The sequence below is a fragment of the Doryrhamphus excisus genome, chromosome 8 (assembly GCF_030265055.1).
Source record: "Doryrhamphus excisus isolate RoL2022-K1 chromosome 8, RoL_Dexc_1.0, whole genome shotgun sequence".
Lineage (NCBI taxonomy): Eukaryota > Metazoa > Chordata > Actinopteri > Syngnathiformes > Syngnathidae > Doryrhamphus > Doryrhamphus excisus.
Genome location: NC_080473.1, coordinates 1,646,309 through 1,669,543, shown reverse-complemented (window position 1 = coordinate 1,669,543; position 23,235 = coordinate 1,646,309). Strand labels below are relative to the sequence as shown.

Sequence of the window (23,235 nt, the reverse complement as noted above, 5' to 3'; positions counted from 1 at the left end):
TGTATTGAGGATTATTTGTACGTACAATGTATGTTGATGTACCTTACATAACCAAATGAGCCAATATTGCAAAACACACATAATTAACTATGAACATTTTTTGTAATTACCTGAGTTTACTTTGATGACTTGCACTGAATTGAACCAGCCAGGGATGCATAGTCCGGACAGTAGCTGCTGATAGCCAGCCTCAAGCACACTTCCAAATGTTTATCAGTCATGGATAATATCCGTATCATAATATCCGTATAATATTCCATATCCGTATGGAAGTGATATGTTTTTGCCTTTTTACTTGGTCCAGCTCCTTCACTCATTTTAGTGACCATAAACTTTAGCGAGGGCTTAAAATCTCGCAATTCGCCGACTAGCTTAGCACTTTGCATCGTTGTTTACGCATGAGCGGTGACCTAAAGGTCAAAATTCAGTTGTCATCTGAATGGCTGCCCAGTATATCAATCAAGTGACGGCATTGATGCTGGGATGATATTTTTTTAATGTCACGCCGCGATCGACCAGCGATCGACCAGTACCACCTCCGCGATCGACCGGTAGCTCGCGATCGACTTAATGAGCACCCCTGTGCTAGTCATTTGCTACCAAAGATGTTTTTCAAGATTTTTTTATTGTGAGAGTCACAAAGAAGTGATGATGCAACTGCACAATCGAAGAGAGCATGTTTGGTGCGGTTTTAGGCCCCAGAACAGGCCCCCATAGAAATACAGTACTACTCAGCAGCAGCAACCAGGAAGTGAAAAGGCATTTCGCATTGTAGCATGAACGAGGTTACGCATTGAAGGCAAATGTGTGCACGCGACACAGTTCAATTCCAAATGTGGAAATTGTAAATAGCTCAGTGTAATATTTGTAAACAGATGGATATTTTCATGTAAAACAACCATTCTTTGTGTTGTTTATGATATTTTGCTGAGATTACTAAAGAACGTAGATGAAAGACGACAATCTAATCTGCCTTTTGGTATAAACCATGGCCGGTACCGAGAGGCACGGCTTATGAAAAATGAAGTCTGGAATAAGTTTCTTAAAACTTTCTAATTTGTAAATTGAATTGAATTTCATAGTAATAATAATACCTTGGATATTGTATGTGTATTCAGTGTGTCCCTCATACTCCTTTTATACTCTTTTTGGTTTGTTTCCCCCCTTATTCAGTTGTAAATACTGTCTTTTCTCCTCTCACTCAACTTTTCTCTTCTTCTTTGTTCTTTTTTTGTTGTTGTTTTTTTTTTACGTGGCTCGTTTGTAACGACAAGGCGATCTTTCTGGTCCTCCACGAGCCTTCAAGAAAGGTTGGTTTTCTGCCCCTCCTCCTTGTGTCCTTCAAGTGTCCTTCCTTGTCTCCTCACCTTCATTCTTTACTTCCAAGCTGTCCTACCACACACACCCCCCCCCCCACCCTTTCATTCCCGGTGGTGATGTATTCATCCCTGGCAGGATGAGTCGGGTGTCACATGGGAAGACGTGTTTTGTGTGTTTAGTGTAAAAGTCCACAGTCCTCATTCTGTGCCGCGCACAACAAAGCTTTTATTCTCATCCACCATGGAGACGAGGCGGGACGGGGGGGTGGGGGAGGGGGCGTGCGCGCGCGCGTGCTGCCGTCCACCATCGCTGCCGTCGCCGACTCCCATCGGTGTTTCATTTCTCCACTGACTCCTCCGCCTACTTCTCGCAGGCTCCGCCATGTCCGGGCTGGACGGTCTGATCGGCGCTGAGGAGAGAATCATCAACGGCAAACCCAAGATGGGTCCCAGCGTGGTAAGAACTTCCTCGCCCACCTTCTGCTGTCTTTCTGCCCGTACGGACGCCACAATGACCTTTGCTACCACTTTACTATAAGCCTGTTCTTTGGCGAGCTTACTCGTCTGCCATTGATGACTCTGTCAGAGATATCATGAATAAATTATATCATTGATGGGGGTATTGGTACATTTTTCTCATTCAAATCAATCAATAAACTCATAATTATGTCATAAACTACTGCTATTTGTTTTTAACTATTACAATGAAAATGAAGTCGGATTAGTCGGACAATTAAATATCATGAAAACATTTTAATTAAACTTGTATATCATGATGCTATGTACAAAATATTTATCATGATTTGTTTAAGTCATAAAAATAAATTAACATAATTCAAATAAACATATTACAATTAAATATTGATTAAACTGGTGTATCCTTGTTTTGTTCAGGATAATTATCATGATTCTTCTAAGATGCAAAAATTCAAAAAAATGTTTTTAAATATACTAGTATACCCTTATGTGTACTGTATAATTAAAATATATTTAAATTTCAAGAAAATACAAATTATTCAAATAAGAATGGCACAATTAAATATAATTAATATTATACCTTATTTTATGTACGGTATAAGTCTAATTATGTACAAAAATTGAATTGAATGAAAATGTTGCAATTAAATATCATGAAAAAATGTTTACTAAATGTAAAAATAAAACAATAAATTTGATATTATAGTATTATATATGTAATATTTGTATTATATGGCAAATAAAACAAATAATGGACACAATATTTTTTTAAAAATTAGACAAATGTAGTGTATGGCATTGGTTTTTATTCTACACAGAATTGTAGTGAAAAACATACTTAAGTAAAAAATATATGTATTAATATACTAGAATAATTGTTACTAATTGTTTCAGCATGTTGAATTGAATGAGTGACTCTTGCGTTGATGAGCAAAGCAATAGATTGGAATGGGGGCTGGCTATTGGGATTTTTCCACGAGGGGGTCTTACTACCGTTCATCAAACCTTCTTAAAACAAAGTGTGCTTATAACAAAGTGGTACCCCATTGTCTCGTCACACACACACATTCCAGCAGCTATGTTGTTGCCATGGTTACAGCCCAGTCACATCAAATTGTTTTGAGATCAACTGCAGGTTTTGTTAGTCCGCCATTGCATGCAACTTTCCTACATGTGTTCATGTGTGTGTGTGTTTATGTGTGTGTGTGTTGCATGCTAACAAGCCGCTCAAAGCTGTTGCCTTTTTTTTTAATTCTGTGTCTTGGCATGCACGTGTGTGTGTGTGTGTGTGTTTTTGTGGCAATGTTTGTGCGCATGTCAACATCCGTGGCTCTTCTGTCTCTCTGCACTTCGACTCGCAGCGCTTTCCCCGCAGGTTTGTGCGCTCGGCTGTGAAATGTGTGTGTGTGTGCCCGGGAGTGCTGTTGATGTTTACACACACACACACACACACACACAGCTTGCACAAGACAGAATCATCACCCACACACTAATAATCCCTCCAATTGAAAGCACACGCTCTCCACCTGTCTTACACACACACACACACACACACACACAGTAACCCGGGCTGCCCTGTCTGTGTTGACAGGTGATTGATGAGTCTCTGGATGTAAAAGAAGTTGTTTACAGTGCAGAGCGAGTCCGCATAATGCATGATGATGAGCTGGTGAGTATGGCGGCGCCCTCCGCTGGCCTCTGTGAGCAACTACGGTCAGCGCTCAGAGCGGGCTGGCCTAACCAGTGTGACTTTTAACGAGGGTACACAGTGGAACCTCTAAGGTGTTAGTTAACCCCAGTCTGCTCCAGGACCCCCCTATGGAAATAGAAATAATCCGTTCCGGGGTCAAGCTGGGGCAATCTTTAATGAGCTTTAAAATTTATTGAGCGTACACTCGCTTGACTGTCATACAAGTGTAAAGAGAAGCGAGCCACAGTATAAGAAAAGGTTAAATGACTCATCTTTGATGACTGATGCGGCAAGCAAAGGGAAGGAAAAAGACGGGTCGGGTCACATTGATACTAAAACACATATTGACTTCAGATTGCATGGTTATAGATTGTATATCCTGTTCTGTGGTTATCATCATCATTTTTCCTACCTGTCACTGGTATCGTTAAAAAAAAAAAGAACCAAAAAATGGATTACTGAACCCTCAAACGACACCTTTTTGTTCTACTAATGGGGGCGTTTGACATTAGAGGTTCCACTGCCGCAGAAATAGAACATGTAGAAGCAAAACCTACAAATCTCACCCTGTTGTGCATGTGTGCATGTGTGTGTCATGTGAATCGGTTCATGCCATGGACGCAACGCACGTATGACCACATGAGCGTCATACGTGCCGGATCACATGACCGACCCAAGTGCCACGTGACTTTTGTAGTGTTTGCACGGAACGAACGTGGGGTGCACTCACACACACACACACACACACACACACACTCATGTGAAGTCTCATTGACATGATTGACATGCTTATGTCATTAAAGGTCAAAGATCAATCAGCTCATTTCAGTTATCACATTTATTTTTAAACTATGGCCATTAGAAAACCGAAATCAAATACAATACAATTTAATTTGAAGTGAAATTAAAGGCAACGTTTTTTGCAGTTAACCTAAATACAATTTCAGAAACTAAAATACAATGTCATTTAATTTGGAATAAGTTATGTTAAATTAAAAGCAAACATTTTTGCACATAACCAATATCAGATTTAATTAAATACAATAAAATTTAATTGAGTATAAATTGAATGCTGTGTTTTTTTTGCAGACAACTACATCAAATTTAATAAAATAAAATCAAGTTTAACAGATTTAACAGATAACAACCAAAATAAAATTTAATTGAATTAAATCAATTAAAATGTAATATACTTTTACTATATGCAGATAAAAACCTAAATAAAATTGAATTAAATAAAATAAATTTTAATTTACTTTAAATTAAAGGCAAAGGTTTTTGCAGATAACTAAATGAAATTTCATAAAATAAAATACAGTTTAATTAAAATTAAAGGCAACAGATAGCAACCGAACATTTGGAGCAGTTATATGTGAAAGCGTATAAAAAGACGTTAACTGTGTTAACAACAACAAAAACACAATAAAAAACCTCTTAGCTTTGGAAAGTAGCATATGAGGGGAAATGGAAAGAGAGACGGCACTTTTTCGCCCTCATAAGTGGAGTGTAAAAAGAAGTTGTAGTAGTACAATAAAGCACACTAAATACGATGGATGCGTGCGTAGCTTTAAGGGAAATGGAAAGAGGCACTTCCAACACATCTGAACTGTCATACAAGTGTAAAAAGAAGTTGAGCGGCTTCTAGTAAGAACCAGCTAAACTGTGACGACGGATATGTAGTGTATAAACATCCAAAAGGATAAATTGTCAGTCGAGAATGGCTGAAAAGACACACCCACACACAAAAAAATGAAGACTAAAAATGTCCTCCGGGTTTACTGTAGTGTTTAACGTGGCGTCCCTTCGCCATGTGCGTCTGTTTGCGCCCAGCAGGAGACCTACAGGCCTCTGGGCGAGGACTTCAGCTTCGGGAGCAGCGTTCTGATTGGCCTGCTGGTGATCGCGGTGGCCATAGCGACCGTCATCGTCATCAGCCTGGTGCTGCTGAGGAAGAGGCAGTACGGCACCATCAGCCACGGCATTGTGGAGGTACCAGGAGGTTCTACCTGCATAGAACACCTGTTTACGACTTTATAAATACGCTTTTTAACATTATCAGAGCCCTCTACAGGTGAAATAACACCCCTATAGTCATTCACATTACCCACTGCAGAAGACCAGTGACCAGCGTACCATACTACATCTTTGAATGCATCTTCTATTTTACTTAAAAATGGATTTCAAAGAATGTAGAAAACCTGCTTACAACCATCTAAATATATTTTAACATTATTAGAGCCCTCTATACATAGAATAGCACCCCTATAGTCACCTTTTATACTCACACTGCCCAACATAGTAGACATAATAAGATAAAATAAGACATATGATGGCTATTCACCAGTGTAGAAAACTACAAATCATCACACTGTCTTTGAATGCAACTTTTGAATATCTTATTTTTATTTTACTTCATTTAGACATTTTTTATGCTTAAATGCTTAATTTAGGCCAAAAAAGACACAAATTTGCTACTGCTAGTCGGCATATTCAACCACGAAACAGCTTGATTTTTTAATGAATGTATTTTTGGAAAAAAAAAAAAAAGTGAAACCACAGAATTGGAAGCACAAAGTGACGAGGGAGTACTGTAGTAATACATAATGTCCATGTTCATTAATAAATATACATGTATAAATTGTGTCACGTGTCCCAGGTTGACCCCATGCTGACCCCAGAGGAGCGCCACCTCAGCAAAATGCAGAACCACGGCTACGAGAACCCCACCTACAAATACCTGGAGCAGATGCAGATCTGAGCCGGAAGGGGGTTTGTGGGGCGGGTATGATGAAGGGAGGTGGGGGGTGTGGGGGTGGCGGCTGTGACCATACTACTGACCAATAATAACGATGCTGTTGTTCAACTCATTTGCATACATCCCATTTGTTGCATAGCGCTACTACTGCTATTCTCTTGTACCATAGAGCTTTTGATTTGACTTTGGACTCTGTCGGATGGAGATGTATGACATTTATTTTACGCCCAAAAAGCTTTCTTCATTTTTTTTTTTTTTAGAAGTCAATCAGCTCGTTTTTATTTTTTCACGTTTTTTAATGAGGTTTTTTTTTTCCTCCAAAAAACAAAATTGGTGTTTTTTCCTCTGTGATAGGTTGCTTGTATATGAAAGTTCTTTGTACCAATTATACTGTATAGTGACACAACTAACAAGGATGAAAAGAGATTATACATATTATATATACTATTATATAGAGATATATTTGCAGTCGACGGAGAGGAGGGTGTGCACAGGCCCCCAGCTCGACTCTCACGCCCTATAAGGGCGGCATTCTCCAACTTCCTTGCAAAATTGAATGTAAGCTGGAATTCCCCTCCGCTCAAAAAACTGTGACACAGATTTCGGCCTTTTTGGCGCCTGAATATACACTTAGCATATACACTTAGCATTAGAAGCGACGTCTCACCCCAGCAGCTTTTCTGGATACTTTTTAAGACGTGTGTCAAGTCCACACCTTAGGAGGAGAACTAATAAGGTCTGGATGAGCTGGAGGCCTGTGCAGAAAAGAAGAATCCTAAAGTGGTCTTTTGTCTCTCTAGTCTTTGTATAGTCGATGTTACAATCATGGCTTTTCTTTCCTCGACCTTCGGAGGACCGTCTGTGCTGGTGTGCTTTGTTCTGATTATAAAATGACGTGCTCTATATCTATTTTTACCTTGCTTTTTCTATTGCTTTCTTCCGATAGCTGTGTACATGTCGACTGTCTCACGGTGTACCCAAACTGCTTCTCAGTCTGGTGGTGGCCTGCTCTGCTGTGTGACAGATACAAGAAACACACACACATATACATACACGACTAATATACGCCGATATTAGTCATCAAAGATGAAAGTTTAGCAGACTTGTGGTTATGGAGGAAGATACACGTCAATAAACTCACCAATTCCACTTGGACGTGTCGTCTTTTCACAGATGGATGATTCCAAAAATGCAACTTCATTCATTCGTTCATTTTCTACCGCTTTTCCTCACGAGGGTCGCAGGGGGTGCTGGAGCCTATCCCAGCTGTCTTTGGGCGAGAGGCGGGGTACACCCTGGACTGGTCGCCAGCCAATCACAGGGCACATATAGACAAACAACCATTCACACTCACATTCATACCTATGGACAATTTGGAGTCGCCAATTAACCTAGCATGTTTTTGGAATGTGGGAGGAAACCGGAGTAAAAATGCAACTTATTTACTCTTATTTAGTTCATTCAACTCAAAAATGGTGTGTCTTCCTCACACACACCAATTAGGATCGAGCTGACCTTGTGGAGTCCAGTTTTTAACGATGACATTTTTGACAACCATCAAAATTCCGCCCCGTCTACATTCTACATCCTAGGCTAAGACAATACATCTGTCTAGTGATTGTGATTTGGCCTCCTTTTAGTCCAAGAGTTAGTTGGGATATGGCCCCTGGTTTGGGCCCAAAATGGTCAGTCCAAAGCAAAACAGCGGCCTTCCTGTTTGTTTACAAACATGAGTTCTTGAGACTATTTTGTGCGCCCTGTCGTGGCAGACGTGTCTACCTAATATGGTGATGATCTGACAAACTGGTGACAGGTTTTTTTTTAACCTAACCATTCACACTTAACATGCATGTTTTTGTGATGTGGGGTTCTGCTCAATAATATTACATAATATGCGTTGTTTCATCAATATCTGGTTTTTTATTTCTTAACTTTAAACTATCCCCAAAAAATAAAAAAAATGGTCTTGTTAGATAGCTGGTTCAATGATAAACAATATATAAAGATATTCAACAAACTCGTCGCCACATGCTACAAACGGCTTGGAGGTTTTTATGTGAAAACATGAGACTGGAAAATGTGGAAAATAATAATAGTCCTCCCGCAAACATTCGGGATTTCCTGTGTGACCAAACTGAAACCTGGCGTGTCACGGTGGGGGGGGAGGTGAGTCAGCACAGGTGAATCATGCCTAAACTCGGATCAAATCTCATAACCGATACTGAAAATAGATCAGCCTCAACCGAACCAATACTCGATGCACAACAAAAACAGTACAAACAAGTCAATTGTCAACTTAATCGATTAAAATGTCGGGAATGCAGTCATCCGCACGGAAAAGTAGTCCGCCGTGTGTGTCTTGTGTTTTTTGCTTTTTTTTACAACTGTATTCCAACACATTGAAGTGTAATCATGTATATGTATTTGGGATGACTAAATTAGTTGTTGTTTTTTAAAGCTATTACAAATGCTGTTTCGTCTGGCGGCGGCAGGTAAACAGGAAGTGCTAACTGCTGCGCGAGGCGGAGGCGTGGTCGAGGCCACAGATACCTGAAGTTTCCGGTACGTTTTTCTTCTGTTCTTTCGTTTCCCTTCCTGGAAGCCAGTCGACACATAGACAGTGGAACTTAACTTGTTGAGGTGGGGAAAAATACTTCCAAGAAGGTTTTGTAAGGTTTTTGCAGCTTTCATTTTTGTTGGGTGGACCCCTTTTGGTACACCTCGGAGATTGGAAAGTCTGTTATTGGAGGCGAAAGAACGGTGAAGTGAAGCTCAGGTGTCTTCATTTCCGCACTCGTTCCACTTTGACCCCTCCTTGATGGACTACATGGACAGCGGCCTGAGGTACACACCAACCCAGGTAAGTTGGATCATCCTGTGACCGTTCGTGTTTGTTGTTTTTAGTGCCTTTAAACGAAAGCTGACATTGAACTCACCTAGTGTGACGTCACGAATAGCATCAAGCGAAGCAGCAGTGTGGCCTTCAGGGACTCGAAATTAGACTCGAAACTTGTTAACATTGAGAAAAAAGGTTTAATCTGCAATTACTACGCTTCTTGTACACTGACGATGAATATTACTGAACATATTTACGAAAAAAAGAGTATAAAGTGTTTCTCTGTGGCCTCACTGGTAATATTAGCTTCAAGCTAGCACAACATGACCCTCCCAAGTGCTGTCACTCATGTGGAAAATCCAGAAAATCAGTGAATCTGTTTCCATGGTAACATTCCCAACTGTTAGCATATCTCAAAACCGTCCACCAGGATTTAGTTTGGGAAGAAATACTATGTTTAATTGCAATGAATTAAAGTGTGAATGTTGTAAGGAAAACCCTCCTTCTCCCAGTGAGGGTCCTGGTGGTTCCAGCCTGAATTCCTCCTGGTTGTCCGCCCTGTCGGGACTTGTTGGCATCCTTTTGCTCCTATTTGCTAGCATCCTACCACGGCAACATTAAAAGCTAGAAACACTTAAAATAATTGTTGGAATAGCTGTGACCTGTTCAAGTCCTGCGAACAAAAAAAGAAACCTCCAAGGGTCCTTCTGCTGTTCCAAGGTTCCAGTGGTTTTAATAGGAATGAATAGAAAGACTGAAAAGGTGGCACACCTGCTTACCCACACAATATATTCATAAATCCACATAGGAAGAAACGTCGATTAGCCGACCAGCAGTGTGCTTTGCTGGCCAGGGCAGCGGTGCCAACTCGCCCTGGCCGATGGGGAGCAAGGGTAGAAAGTGTTGACCGTTGTGCTAACACAAACAGCATTGAGTCTGTGAGTAAAAACTGTCCGTGTTTGTTGGTAATCAGCTCATTAAGCAACTTTTAAAAATTGATCACGTTAGTGTGAATTAATATTGCAATTTTGTTTTTCTATTTTTTTGTACAGCCCTACCTGGCATAGAGGAGAAATACTCTACTTTAATTCCAAATATATGTCACTGTCACTTTTAGGAAGACCTTTTTCCTCTAATCAGGTAATGTTTCATCCCCAGTAGAGGATGTTACCGTTGGCGACACACTGAATGTTGAATATCACTTTTAAATCACTTGGTGAAAAAGTGCTTTCTTTTTTGTTTTGCATGTTTGTCACATTTAAATGTTTCAGATCATCAAACAAATATAAATATGACTCAGTGACAACACAAATGAACACAAAATGCATTATAAAGGGAGACAGAAATTCCAAACCCACATGGCCCTGTGTGGAAAAAGTGATTGCCCTCTGTTAAAACTTAACTGTGGTTTATCACAATTCAAGTAGAAAAGCTATTTGTAAAAGCTTTGGGACTCCAGCAAACCACAGTGAGAGTCATTATCCACAAATGGTGAAAACATGGAACAGTGGTGAACCTTTCCAAGAATGGGAAGAAGACTCAGAAGTGTAGGCCTCAGTTAATGTCAGTGTTCATGACTCCACCATAAGAAAGACACTGGGCAAAAACGGCCCGCATGACAGAGTTCCAAGACCAAAACCACTGCTGAACATTAAGGCCAGTTTCAATTTTGACAGAAAACACCTTGATGATCCTCAAGACCTTTGGGAAAATACTCTCTGGTCTGACCAGACGACATCTGGCATAAAAGCAACACTGCATTTCAGAAAAAGAACATCATAGCAACAGTAAAATATGGTGGTGGTAGTTTGATGGTCTGGGGCTGTTTTGCTGCTTCAAGACCTGGTAGGAAAATGGAAGCATGAGTTCTGCTGAAGGAGAATGTCCGACCATCTGTTGGTGACCTTGAGCTGGAACCAACTTGGGTTCTGCAGCAGGACAATGATCCAAAACACTCCAGAGAGTCCACCTAACAAAATGAAGACTTTGGAGTGGCCTGGTCAAAGTCCAGACCTGAATCCTATTGAAATGCTGTGGCATGACCTTCAAAAGCCATGTGGCTGAATGACAACAATTCTGCTAAATTCCTCCATGGCAAGTTATCACAAATGCTTGATTGCAGTTGTTGCAAAAAGTGTGTCTTTGGTAGCAATCACTTTTTTTTTTTTACACAGGGCCATGTAACTTTGGATTTTTTTCGCCCTTTTATAAAAAGTTTTATTGAAAAACTTCATTTTGTGTTTAGTTGTGTTGTCATTAACTCATATTTCCATTTGTTTGATGATATGAAACATTTGACAAATAAGAAATCAGGAAGGGGGCTAACACTTTACAACACCTCTGTATCTGTAGTCGGGTTGATGACGGCATCGTATCATTTGCATAATTAGCATAATTTGTATGGACGCTGGCTGCACGGCGAACGAGTGTTTAGCACACAGGCCTCACAGCTAGGAGATACAAGTTCAATTCCACCCTCGGCCATCTCTGTGTGGGGTTTGCATGTTCTCCCCGTGCATGTGTGGGTTTTCTCCGGGTATTCCGGTTTCCTCCCATATTCCAAAAACATGCTAGGTTAATTGGCGACTCCTAATTGTCCATAGGTATGAATGTGAGTGTGAATGGTTGTTTGTCTATATGTGCCCTGTGATTGGCTGGCGACCAGTCCAGGGTGTACCCCGCCTCTCACCTGAAGACAGCTGGGATAGGCTCCAGCGGTAGAAAATGAATGAATGAATGTATGGCTGCTGTGAGAGGCAAAAAGATGTGAAAAGAAAACAAATGCACAGCAGGGCCTGCTGCTCGTTGAGAAGAGCAATATGTTCTTCCACGTTAGTCCAAGTCGAAGAAACAGATTTGTGGCTATGTCGGTGACGGGTGTGTATGAGCTATGAGCGATCCCATGCCCTTTACTGTCTGGTGTTGGAGCAACAAGCTTACGGTCCCATTATAATGTGTTTATGAAGGAGTGTTGTTTCAAGTCAAAACGTTGTATGCCACTACTAATATTAATGTGATGCGTGTACGACATCTAATTTAAAATACCAATAATTAATAGTACAGAGATAATAATGGCATGTTATGACATGTTTTAAATCGAAGTCCATTCTCTTTCATTTCAGTCTGCTCCATTAAAAGTTACCCTCCCGGCAGTGAATGTGAGGTTTGGCTCTTCACCAACAGTGACGAACTTAATAAAAGTGGAGTTCATGCCTGCTGGAGTTGTAACTTTGTTTCCACACAAAGACAAAAAGTTGGAATTTACGGTCAGTCATGTGATGGAACAATGAGGCCACCCTCATGTTGTAACTCTTCTACTCCTGAAGCGCAGCACACAAAAGGGTAAAACTTTGTGGAAGCTTGTGCCGCTACCGCCTTGCCCGTGCTATTGCTTCCCTGACAAATCCGCCACACGGTGGCGCTATGATGAGCTTATCTTTCTCACACAGCTCAATGGGCTTAAAGAGCATTTCATTAAAACGCCACCAATTTTGGAATGCACCTGTAGGTAGCGCCACTGGTGTCAGTTACGTGTTGCGCTGCGTTCCAGAGCGCCTATAAGTGAAATGCACAGCTTGTGTTTTCAGCAGGAAGTCTCACACTTGAGTGTTGTTGTGTTGTCATGCGCCACCGGCTTTTTCCCAGCAGGTTTGACAGGATTTTACATGGTGAAACCCCTCCCCCCCTTGTCCTCCCCCCTCCTTCTCCTCCTAGCCAACCACAGATAGACGTGCTCCTTTCTATAATTGCATCAACGTGCAGGGATGCTGTTCCGTGTGCTGTGTGAGAAGCGTATATTTACAGTGTTTGCTAGCAAGGGGGCTGAGCAGATTTGGAGGCTTGTATAGGTCATCAGGGACAAAGACATTCCTAGAATACGCAAGCAACACAAAGCTTCCACGGATGACCGCATCCGACCTGGAAAGTCGCCGCTTCTTTCAAGTCAAAATGTTGGTCATCGTTGCGATGTTGTCATCTGGGGACGCACCTCTGAATACACATTGTCATATCTCGTGGTGTCCAAAGTGCAGCCTGGCGGCCATTTTGGAGTCCGCTACTTGTTTTTAATTAGCCTACCCCACATTGTAACATTCATTCATTCTTCTTCGTCTTTGTGCGAGAGGCGGTGTACACCCTGGACTGGTGGCCAGCCAATCACAGAGCACATATAGACAAACAACCATTCACACTCACATTCATACCTATGGACAATTTGGAGTCGCCAATTAACCTAGCATGTTTTTGGAATGTGGGAGGAAACCGGAGTACCCGGAGAAACATACAAACAGAGATGTCCGAGGGTGGCACATTGTGACAATGAAATGAAAAATTATTATTACTCAGGAAGAGCCACAGAGATGTACTTATAACCGTCTGATCTGTAACCAATTAACTGCGATAAAAGAGGAGTTACTTTACATGGCCAAAATCTCTGTAAACCAGAATGTCCAACTGTCTGCGTGCGTGTTACAGCGCAGTAGATTGGGAGTTGTGTTCCAACACCGTTGGTAAACCACCTGCCCTTGACAAAGCCCTGAAAAAAACTATTTGTGACACTCTAAACCTTATCATTTGCCTCACATTATTATTAAACACATTGTATAATCAGATTATCAATCAATATTATTATTATGGGTTAGTATGTCTGGACTTACTTACATACTTGTCTAGCTCCACCCCTTTTGGATTGTCCCACTACAGTGGGTACCCGGGCACAAGGGTGTGATTGGAAGTCCTGGCCCACAGTGGCATCCACAAGACTGTCCGAGCAAGCGCTTCATCATGCTGACCGTCTGTCCCTCATGCGTCCTCCAGAACAAAGACTGGGACACCGCTGTTCAGTTCCTGCCGGCATCCGACAACAAGAAACTCGAGAAGAAGAAGGGTCCCAGCAAGGTCGGCGCAGTGATCGGAGTGCTGATCTTCGCCGCCGTGGTGGCGTTGATGACCGGCCTGCTGGTCTGGCATTTCCACTGTAAGTGTCTTTTTTGTTAGCATGTTGCTGCTCATGTTTCTTTCTTTTTTTGAGGTGGCGGGTGTTAGTATTACTATAGGTTGTATAATATTATTTATTATGTCAGGGTTTTAATACTATTTTACATATAGATTATTATAAACTGCAACTTTATGCGGATTGAAAGTAACCAACATATACTACCTCCACCCCTCCTGAAAGTTTCATGCTTGGTACTTTATGTGAAATAAAAACATGTCGTATTATGCTAACAGATGCATACTGTGGTTACACTGGGCTGACTTTATCATGAGGAAAAAAGGTGCAAGGTTGCGTGAAAGCGTTGTCAGAACCTGTAGACAAAGACACGATTGGAGATACTTTTTTTTTTGTTTTGGAAACAGAACAGCTCCTCCCTTAGTCCTAGCAAGCCGCTGTGATACACTCAATGAATTGCAAGAGTGTACATATATCAGCTGAAGTACTTATGCACCAGCATCCATGTATAACTACAACTAATACAGTCCAACTTGGGGTTTTGTTGAGTTTTAATACAATATTGCATGTGCAGTATATGGAAACGACATTGCATGCTAACAAGCTCGCAACGAAGGCGCAGAGACAGAAATAAAAATATACATCACAGGGAAAGTTTGGAGCTCCTCACTCCCTCGGCTGTCTTCTCCGAGCTGCTTTTTGACGAAGCGGCGGAAAAGCCGCAGTCGCCGCCTTCGGAAGGAGACTTGAAAGTGGCGTCAGTCGGCACCAAAGTCATCCTTAGGGCTTTCGCGCGGCTTCTGTCTTCATGCGTCAGAATGGAGAAAAAGCAGCAAATAAACAAGCTGCAGCGGAGAAGCTGTGGATTTACCGTTATTACCTGACTTCCAAACGTTTGGAGTTGTGCGACAGTGACAACTACGGGCCTGGCGTGCACAGTGCAGCCTTTTTCAGATGGGGATTGTTATTGCCACTGCCGACCGCATCAGTGTACCCTCATCCTTTTGTTTCAGTCCGTAAAGATGTGCGGGTCAAGAAGATGTATAGCGGTTCCATGCGCATCACCAACCAGGTCTTTGAGGACGCCTACGAGAACGCCAACAGCTCCGAGTTCAAGGCACTGGCCAAGCAGGTCAAGTCGCAGGTACCACATATGGACCACATCATCAGCTTTTGACTCCCGCTTCACTCTCACCTCCATCATGTGTGTGTATTCTAGCTGAAAACTGTCTACAGCAGAAGTCCTCAGTTGTCCAAATACTATGTTGGATCTTCAGTTCAGGCTTTCAGGTACACATGATTGAACATTCAGTGGCTGGCCTGGCTGGATAATGTTTGAGTCGTGTATCTTTCGATGTTTTTCCCATCAGTGAGGGCAGCGTCATCGCCTACTACATCTCAGAGTTCAGCGTTCCCAAAGGCCAGGAGGCGGCGGTGGACAGTGCCATGTCCTCCATGGACAAACTGGTGGACAAGGAGCAGCGCAACGTCTACAGACCTGGGAACTCCCTGCTCGTAGAAGACGTGGTGTCCTCGGGTTAGATTCCCAGCGCCTCTCAGTTCCATCCTTCCATTGAGAACTTGCTCGTCAACTGTGTATGTTTCCATCCTCTAGAACTTGATTCCAGATTGTTCTCCACGGAATTCAGCAGTAAGTCCTCTGTCTTCTCACTTTTAATCATATTATATTCAATTATTAGGGGCCAGTTCATTGTTCCGCTTTTTCCAACTTTTTTCCAACTTTTCCAACTCTAAATCTGATAGTACACATATTGAGACTAATCAAAATGTGTGTTGGCCCCTCTTCTTAGCATATAATTAGCAAATGCATGAATCATAAACACATGGCATTTACAGTAATGTCGACACGAGGCACTTTACTGTGATTCAACAAAAAATACAGATTTGAAAAATGATTAATCAATTTCCATAAATGGAATATTTGTTCTTCAGTTAGAGCATGGAAAACCTGTTTACAACCTAGTAAATGCGATTTTTAACATTAGAGCCCTCTAGGCATGAAATAACACCCCTATAGTCACCTTTACACTCATATCACCCAATATAGTTGACATAATAAGAGCAGATAAGACATATTAGACGTAGAAACCCTGTTTATGACCTTCTAAATGACCTTCTAAATATGTTTTTTAACATTATTAGAGCCCTCTAGAAATAACAGCCCTATAGTGACTTTTACACTCATATTACCCAACATAGTAGGTATAAGAAGAAGAAAATAAGACATATTAAACCTGGAAACCTTGTTTGGGATGTTTTAAATATATTATAGGGTATATGTATAAGATGTAGAGTTCAATGTTAATTAATGCAATATTTTTGTAATTAGAGCATAGAAAATCTGTTTATGATTTTGTAAATGCGGTTTTTAACATTAGAGCTTTCTGAAATACTGTAACACCCCCATGGTCGCCTTTACTCTCCTGTTGCCCAACATCTTTTTTAAATAAAGAAATAAAAAGAACACGTAAATTCAAGTGTTAATATTGTATATCATATTAATTATACAATATATAGTACATATTATATCTAATAATATGTATATATAAACCATCTTTATTAAATAAAAATATTATAAATTTATATTTACTTTATTGTACAAAAATATATCAAAGTTCTGAAGAATTTACATCATTTTTTTTTAAATCAAGGTTGGGCAACAAATGTATTTGTTAAATATGCAATTAAATCACTGCAGGACACTTGCTTAATAAACATATTTTTCAGTTAATTTATACTATTTATTTTCTGAGGCACCGATTTAGAGGAATAGTTAAAAAAAAAAAAAGTAGATTAAAAAAATGCACTGTCAACAAGATAAATCTGGATTCAACTTGAATGCGTACATTGAGAAAATGCAAGGACGTGTAAATCCGGCATGTCTCCTGTCTCTTCTCAGGGTTCTTCAGGTTCTCCGAGCACACCAGGAGCAACCACATCGGTCAGATCAGGTCTCCCGGCTTCCCCGACAGCCCCTACCCGCCCAACACCTTCATCCAGTGGCAGCTGCGGGCCGACCCCAACTACGTCATCAAGCTGGACTTTGACACCTTGAACCTGGAGGAGAACTGCGGCAACGACTTTGTGAAGATCTACAACTCCCTGGTGGCCATCGAGGCCAGCGTCCTGCAAGAGTGAGTCATGGGGCTACAGGAAGGGTTCTCCAGATGCGCGGTTTATGGCGCCCCCTGCAGGAGGCATGCTTGTATGCAATTGGTAAAAGCGACACCATCCGTCAAAAAGTTGGGAAACTCTTTGTCATACAAAAATATGACAGAGCGTCTCCAAACTTTTGACTGCCTGCAGTGTTGCTTACTTTGCCGCACATTACACTTCCACCAAGGCTTATCTAAGCATAAGTTGCTTTCCTAGTTGGCTGACAAAAAGTTAGAACCCAGGATCAGACACCCGACTAACGTCACAACGCTCTATCCACAGGATGTGCGGCTACTACTCGCCCAGCGAGCCCCTCACCTTCCTGTCCTCAAGCAACGTCATGCTGGTCACCATGGCAACCAACGACTGGAAGAACTACCCGGGTTTCAGGGCGCAGGTGTCGCAGGTGCGGCGCGGCAGCGCAGGTATGAAGGACGCCACGCTCGGCATGCCTGGAGCTCCACGGCAGGCGAAGACGACGCGTGGCTGACTTTGTCTTTCCACACCATGCAGGCACGACGTGCGGCGGCCAGCTGACGGGCGACAAAGGCAGCTTCAGTTCCCCCAACTTCCCAAACTACTACCCGCCTCGGACCTCATGCCAGTGGTCCATACAGGTGACGTGACGGGGAAAAAGCCTTGCACCAGGGTGTCCAACGTTCCCAATCAAAATATGCTAAACTATATGGTACATTAGCGTCATAGCTAATAACATAGCTCATAAGAAATCAATTGGCGTGGGTCAATAAAAAATGTGCTGTGGGCTGAAATTGACACCCAGGTCACACTTTGGACACTCCTGTCCTTCACATGTAAGCAAATCTTACCTATTTTTGTCCCAAATGAAGCATGTTCAAGCATGAAAATGTCTGAATAAAGTAAAATACAAATACAAGACACATTGAAAAGATGTACGATTCTACACTGGTCACTGGGTGTCAGGTCGGGTGAGAGACACACAAGCACCAGATATAATTGCAGGTTTGAATGATCTCACAGCAGGCAAAATAATCCCTAACAGTGGCTACTGTTGCGGCAGTAACCCACACTCTTAACCATTATACAAGTGGAAAAAGAAGTTAACTTCATCACTGATCTCTGACAAATGGACAGACTCTAAAATCTTACAGAAAGTCTTCCCACAACTCCACCCTTGCTTCAGTTTTCACTTCCTGCTGGTGCGGTGATCACGTGTCTAAATACTTCTGTGTGTCCATGTCAAAGGTTCCCCCCGGGAAGTCTGTGAAAGTCACCTTCATAAAGTTCCTCCTGTCTGAACCGGGCCAGGACGGCAGCAAGCCGTGCCGCAAAGACTACGTGGAGCTCAATGGGAAGAAGTGAGTCCCCAGGAACAGCTTCAACCCAGACAAAGACGCTCCATTTGAGCCGATGCCTCACACAGTCCTGTATTCTTGTCTTTCAGGTTTTGCGGCGAACAGCTGGACGGTTCGGTCACGCAGACCAGCAGTGGCAACAAAATGAATGTTGTGTTTTTCTCTGACGGTTCCTACGTGGACCGAGGCTTCACTGCCGTGTTCGAGGCCGTGGACATCGCAGACCGTAAGCGGGAGCATCAGCGTTTGATTTCTGGTCATTTCTAATCCTTTCCTTCACCTGACCGCATGACCGTGTCACTGGCAGCCTGTCCCAAGCAGTTCCAGTGCACGAACCAGCGCTGTGTGAAGTCGGAGCTCAAGTGTGACGGCTGGAACGACTGCGGCGACATGAGTGACGAACTGAACTGCAGTAAGGAGTCTTTGCTGCTTTTCTAACACATCTGGTCCTACCAGGGCTTGAAACCACGTCCACGGTTCCTCACTGAGCTAACAAGCCAAAAGCTCTCAACTCCGTTCCAGCATACGAGCTGAAACTTTCCCAGCAAGAGCCACATAGTGAATTAGAAAAGCAGACCTCTGCTAAGCACCATAGTTCCCCCACATTGTAATTAATAACATAAATAGTACTCATACATTTATTTTATCTACATATTACATTGTTAATGTTAGCATGCTAGAAATGCTAACATTAACATGCTAATGCATAGCATAATCGCTCCAAGTGTTTATAAATGTGTCTAGCTCTAAAATGGATAAAAAAATGCTATGATGCTAATGTTAGCATGCTAGCAATGCTAATGTGCAAATGTTGGCATATGTCAACGCTGAACATGACAATGCTAGGTGTTTATGTGTCTACACATGAAAATAGCTTAAAATGCTAGTAACGCTATCGTGCTGACATTAGCATGCTAACACCTAAAATGTTACAGGTAAGGCCAAATGACCTTCATATTGTACTTTTTTGGGAATTATGACTTCATTCCCATAAATTTTGACTTTATTCTCATAACATTATATGTCTTTCCACAACCTAATTTTCCAAAATGACAACTTTATTTGTTTTGTTTGTCATAATTACCAATTTTTTTAATATTTCACCTTCATGCTTATTTTTCTTCATAATATTACAACACTATTCTCGTAAAAATTAATAGATTACAAATTTATTTCCCTTAATATTTTGCCAAAACTACTGCAGATTTTTCCATCTTTGTTGTTGTGGGGGGGTTTTTTTTGGTTTAATTAACATGCTGAGAGCCAATGAAAAAACAACCACAAGCCACAAACTGCCCCTAGGCTGCACTTTGGCCACCCTTGCAGTGGTGCCGTGAGCTAACGCCTCCTTGCCCCCTCCAGAGTGCAGCTCGGACCACATCAGCTGCAAGAACGGCCTGTGCAAGCCCATGTTCTGGAAGTGTGACGGTGTCGATGATTGCGGCGACGGCACGGATGAGCAGAACTGCGGTAGGACCTTTTTGCCAGCACAATAGCTTTTAAAACAAAAGGGTCTCTAAATTGTTTGCTTCCTGTCTGACAGGTCGCTGTTCTTCCGGCCAGCTCACCTGTAAGAACAGCAAATGCGTCTCAGAGAAGTGTCGCTGTGACGGACGGGACGACTGCGGCGATGGATCTGACGAGCTCGACTGCGCGCGAGGTGAAGGAGACGTTTTTAAGCTGACTTTTTGAATATTTAGCTTGCTCATTTAGCTAAGAGGTGAACACCCCTCCCTTCTTTGCTCCCCCTGCAGGTCCCTCCACCGTGAGGTGCACTGACTTGACATACAAATGCAAGAACAACAAATGCATTAGCAAGGTCAACCCGGAATGCGACGGCACCCAAGACTGCGAGGACGGCTCTGACGAGGAGAACTGCGGTGAGTCGACTTAAAAAGCCTGCACCTCCTTGCGGGCTCGGCTTGACCTCCCTGACCGTGTCGGCCTTTTCAGACTGCGGGAGGAGCAAATTTAAAGCGACGCGCATCGTTGGCGGTCAGGACGCAGAGCCCGGCGAGTTCCCGTGGCAGGTCAGCCTCCACGTGAAGAGCTACGGCCACGTGTGCGGAGCGTCCCTCATCAGTAGTCGTTGGCTGGTCACCGCCGCTCACTGTGTGCAAGATGACGGCAAGACGAGGTACCGTTCCCCTGCAAAGCTTAACTCCACCCTCACTGCATCACCACATGGCCACTTGTAGCCAATCACCATCCTCATTGCCTGGCCTCAACCTTCTGTAAGCACCTTGCAGGCCTGATTGCTTATGTGTAGCCCCGCCCATATTTTTTTAGCCCCACCTTCTCCAAGCAGTACTTAAACTTAACACTTACTTCCTAGCTCCGCCCTCACTGTTTAGCACAAACCTTGATGAATAGAGCTCCGCCCTATTTCTTATCCCCGCCCCCTTACGGCTTAGCGCCTCCCTCATTGCCTGTCACTAACATTGCTCTGTTGCCCCACCCACATTAATTGTGCCACCCACACCTTATTGGCCACACCCACCCTCACTTTTTAGCCCCACCTTCTCCAAGCACCATCCTTGGAGCTCTAGCATCATATTAACTCCATCCTTACTTCCTAGCTCCGCCCTCACTGCTTAGCACCAACCTTGATGAATAGCTCCACCCTATTTCATAGCCCCGCCCCCTCACTGACGAGGGTTAGCATTGCTGTGTGTTGCTCCATCGACATCTTCCCAGCCCTTAACCATAGGGCTGAGCGCTAACCCTTCTTAGCCCCACCTTCTCCAAGCGCCATTCTTTCAGTTCCACCTTGACTCACTGCTGAGCGGCCTTACGCTGAGTATGAACCTCTTAGCCCCGCCCTCACCTGTTAAGCCCCACCCTCACCACGGTTTCTGTTCAGCCCTCCTTCATTTTAGTCCTGCCTGTCCCATCTTTGCCCTCTTGCTCCGCCCTCTCTGCTTAGCTACTCCCTCCCTTCTTGCATAGCTCCACCCCCTTCCTGTTGCACCATCCATGTCAGCTGACTATTATTTTTAAAAACCCTTCCCAGGTTTTCCCAGCCCGGCACATGGGAGGCGTACATGGGTCTCCACCAGCAGCGCAACATGGGGAACACAGTGGTGAAGAGGAACATCAAGAGGGTGATCCCACACCCAAACTACAACGACTTCACCTTTGACAACGACATCGCCCTGATGGAGCTGGACAGCCCACTCGAATACAGCGGCCACATCCAGCCCATCTGCTTGCCGTCCGCACAACACGACTTTCCGGTCGGGAGCACCGTTTGGATCACGGGGTGGGGCGCCACTCGGGAGGGGGGTGAGTCTCGGATGAGAGTGGAGCATTACAGCGCTTGACGTTTGCGTCTTCAACATCTTCCCGTGTGTCCTTCAGGCTTTGCCGCCACGGTGCTGCAGAAAGCGCAGGTTCGCATCATCAACTACAGCGTGTGTGACGGTCTGATGGGGGGGCAGCTCACCAGCAGGATGATGTGTGCTGGCGTGCTGAGCGGAGGAGTCGACGCCTGTCAGGTAACATCACTTCCTGTCTGCTTCCTCCTCAGTTATTCTTCCTTAGGAAGTATGTCCATTGTCCACCGACTTAAGCTTAAGGCTGCATTTGTCTCGGTCAGGGGGACTCCGGCGGGCCGCTCTCCATTCCCTCAGGTAACCGCATGTTCCTTGGCGGCGTGGTCAGCTGGGGCGACGGCTGTGCCCGCAGGAACAAACCCGGCATCTACACGACGGTCACCAAATTCCGCGGATGGATCAAACAGAATACGGGAGTGTAGAACAAAGGGCCTCCCCCGGCCGTGGGACATGGACTAAGACAGGGACCGCAGTGAGGATGGTGGACTCTCCAGCCTCCACATACGCTGAATCCTTCACAGGAAGCAGCAATGTCTCCACTGTGATTTTATTCTAGTCGGCTTGATGAATTGTAAATATGTTTTATTTTCTGTATGTGTTGCTGATTTCTTTTTTTTTTTTTTAGCATATTTGGATCAGGAACACACACAACAGATTTGAAGTGGACTATCGATGTTCTTTTCCATGTCACCTCTTCTATAGTAAAAAAAAAAAGCAACCTTTAATCTCAATCCACCCTACCTCCTATGGCGCCATACACCTTTAACTGTGACTCTTCGGTCAACTGAGGTCTCTGAATGCATCGTTTGCTTTTAAATACTGAACAACAACAGCAATGTCATCAGTACAAAGAAGGCTTTGTAAGAATTGTTTTTAACTCAATAGTCGTGTATATATATATATGTCGATTTTATTTTGACTCGAGGCGTTGAGGAGGGTATTTTAATGTTTTGAACTCAACACATATAGTACTGGAATATGTCCATTTTATTCTGTTTCAAGTTGTTTTTTAGCAGATGTTTTAAATAAACTATTTCTAATATAAGTTCCGTATTGCATATATTGCTATGTGTCTTGTTTTTTTGTATTGCCAATTCTCTGTCTTTTAAAAAACCTTAACAATGCAATTTCTTTGTTTTTCCTAATACATTCCTGCCATTATTAAAATTTCCTCACATATTGCCAATATTTATATTTCCTACACATTTCTTACACGTTACTGATGTTGCAGTATTTGTATTTCCTAACATATTCCTAACATATTTTGTATGCCGCTTATCCTCACAAGGGGTCACGGGGGTATGTTGGAGCCTATCCCAGCTAACTTCGGGCATGAGGCGGGGTACACCCTGGACTGGTCG

At 43.0% G+C, this 23,235-nt stretch overlaps 2 protein-coding genes across 5 annotated transcripts in view; both read left to right on the top strand.

Moving 5' to 3' along the window:
- The window catches only part of aplp2 (amyloid beta (A4) precursor-like protein 2), a 61,535-nt gene extending 52,434 nt beyond the window's left edge, over positions 1-9,101 (top strand). Inside the window, exons 14-18 of one of the 4 annotated variants that reach the window (XM_058079117.1) lie at positions 1,275-1,310; positions 1,694-1,776; positions 3,388-3,465; positions 5,320-5,475; positions 6,143-9,101. In XM_058079117.1, coding sequence (XP_057935100.1) covers positions 1,275-1,310; positions 1,694-1,776; positions 3,388-3,465; positions 5,320-5,475; positions 6,143-6,244 — 455 coding nt within the window. In that variant the 3' untranslated portion in view covers positions 6,245-9,101. The remainder of the gene's footprint in view (positions 1-1,274; positions 1,311-1,693; positions 1,777-3,387; positions 3,466-5,319; positions 5,476-6,142) is intronic. The other 3 variants (XM_058079119.1, XM_058079118.1, XM_058079120.1) reach the window with 3 other exon arrangements.
- On the top strand, positions 8,953-22,919 carry st14a (ST14 transmembrane serine protease matriptase a). Its single transcript, XM_058079116.1, has 19 exons — positions 8,953-9,101; positions 13,893-14,052; positions 15,042-15,172; positions 15,248-15,318; positions 15,399-15,565; positions 15,644-15,679; positions 16,949-17,183; positions 17,488-17,630; positions 17,719-17,822; positions 18,430-18,542; positions 18,629-18,765; positions 18,847-18,951; positions 19,902-20,009; positions 20,083-20,199; positions 20,294-20,419; positions 20,493-20,676; positions 21,553-21,824; positions 21,900-22,036; positions 22,138-22,919. The coding sequence occupies exons 1-19, from the start codon at positions 9,060-9,062 to the stop codon at positions 22,294-22,296; spliced, it is 2,547 nt and encodes an 848-aa protein (XP_057935099.1). The 5' UTR covers positions 8,953-9,059; the 3' UTR covers positions 22,297-22,919.
- The last annotated feature ends 316 nt before the right edge of the window (positions 22,920-23,235 follow it).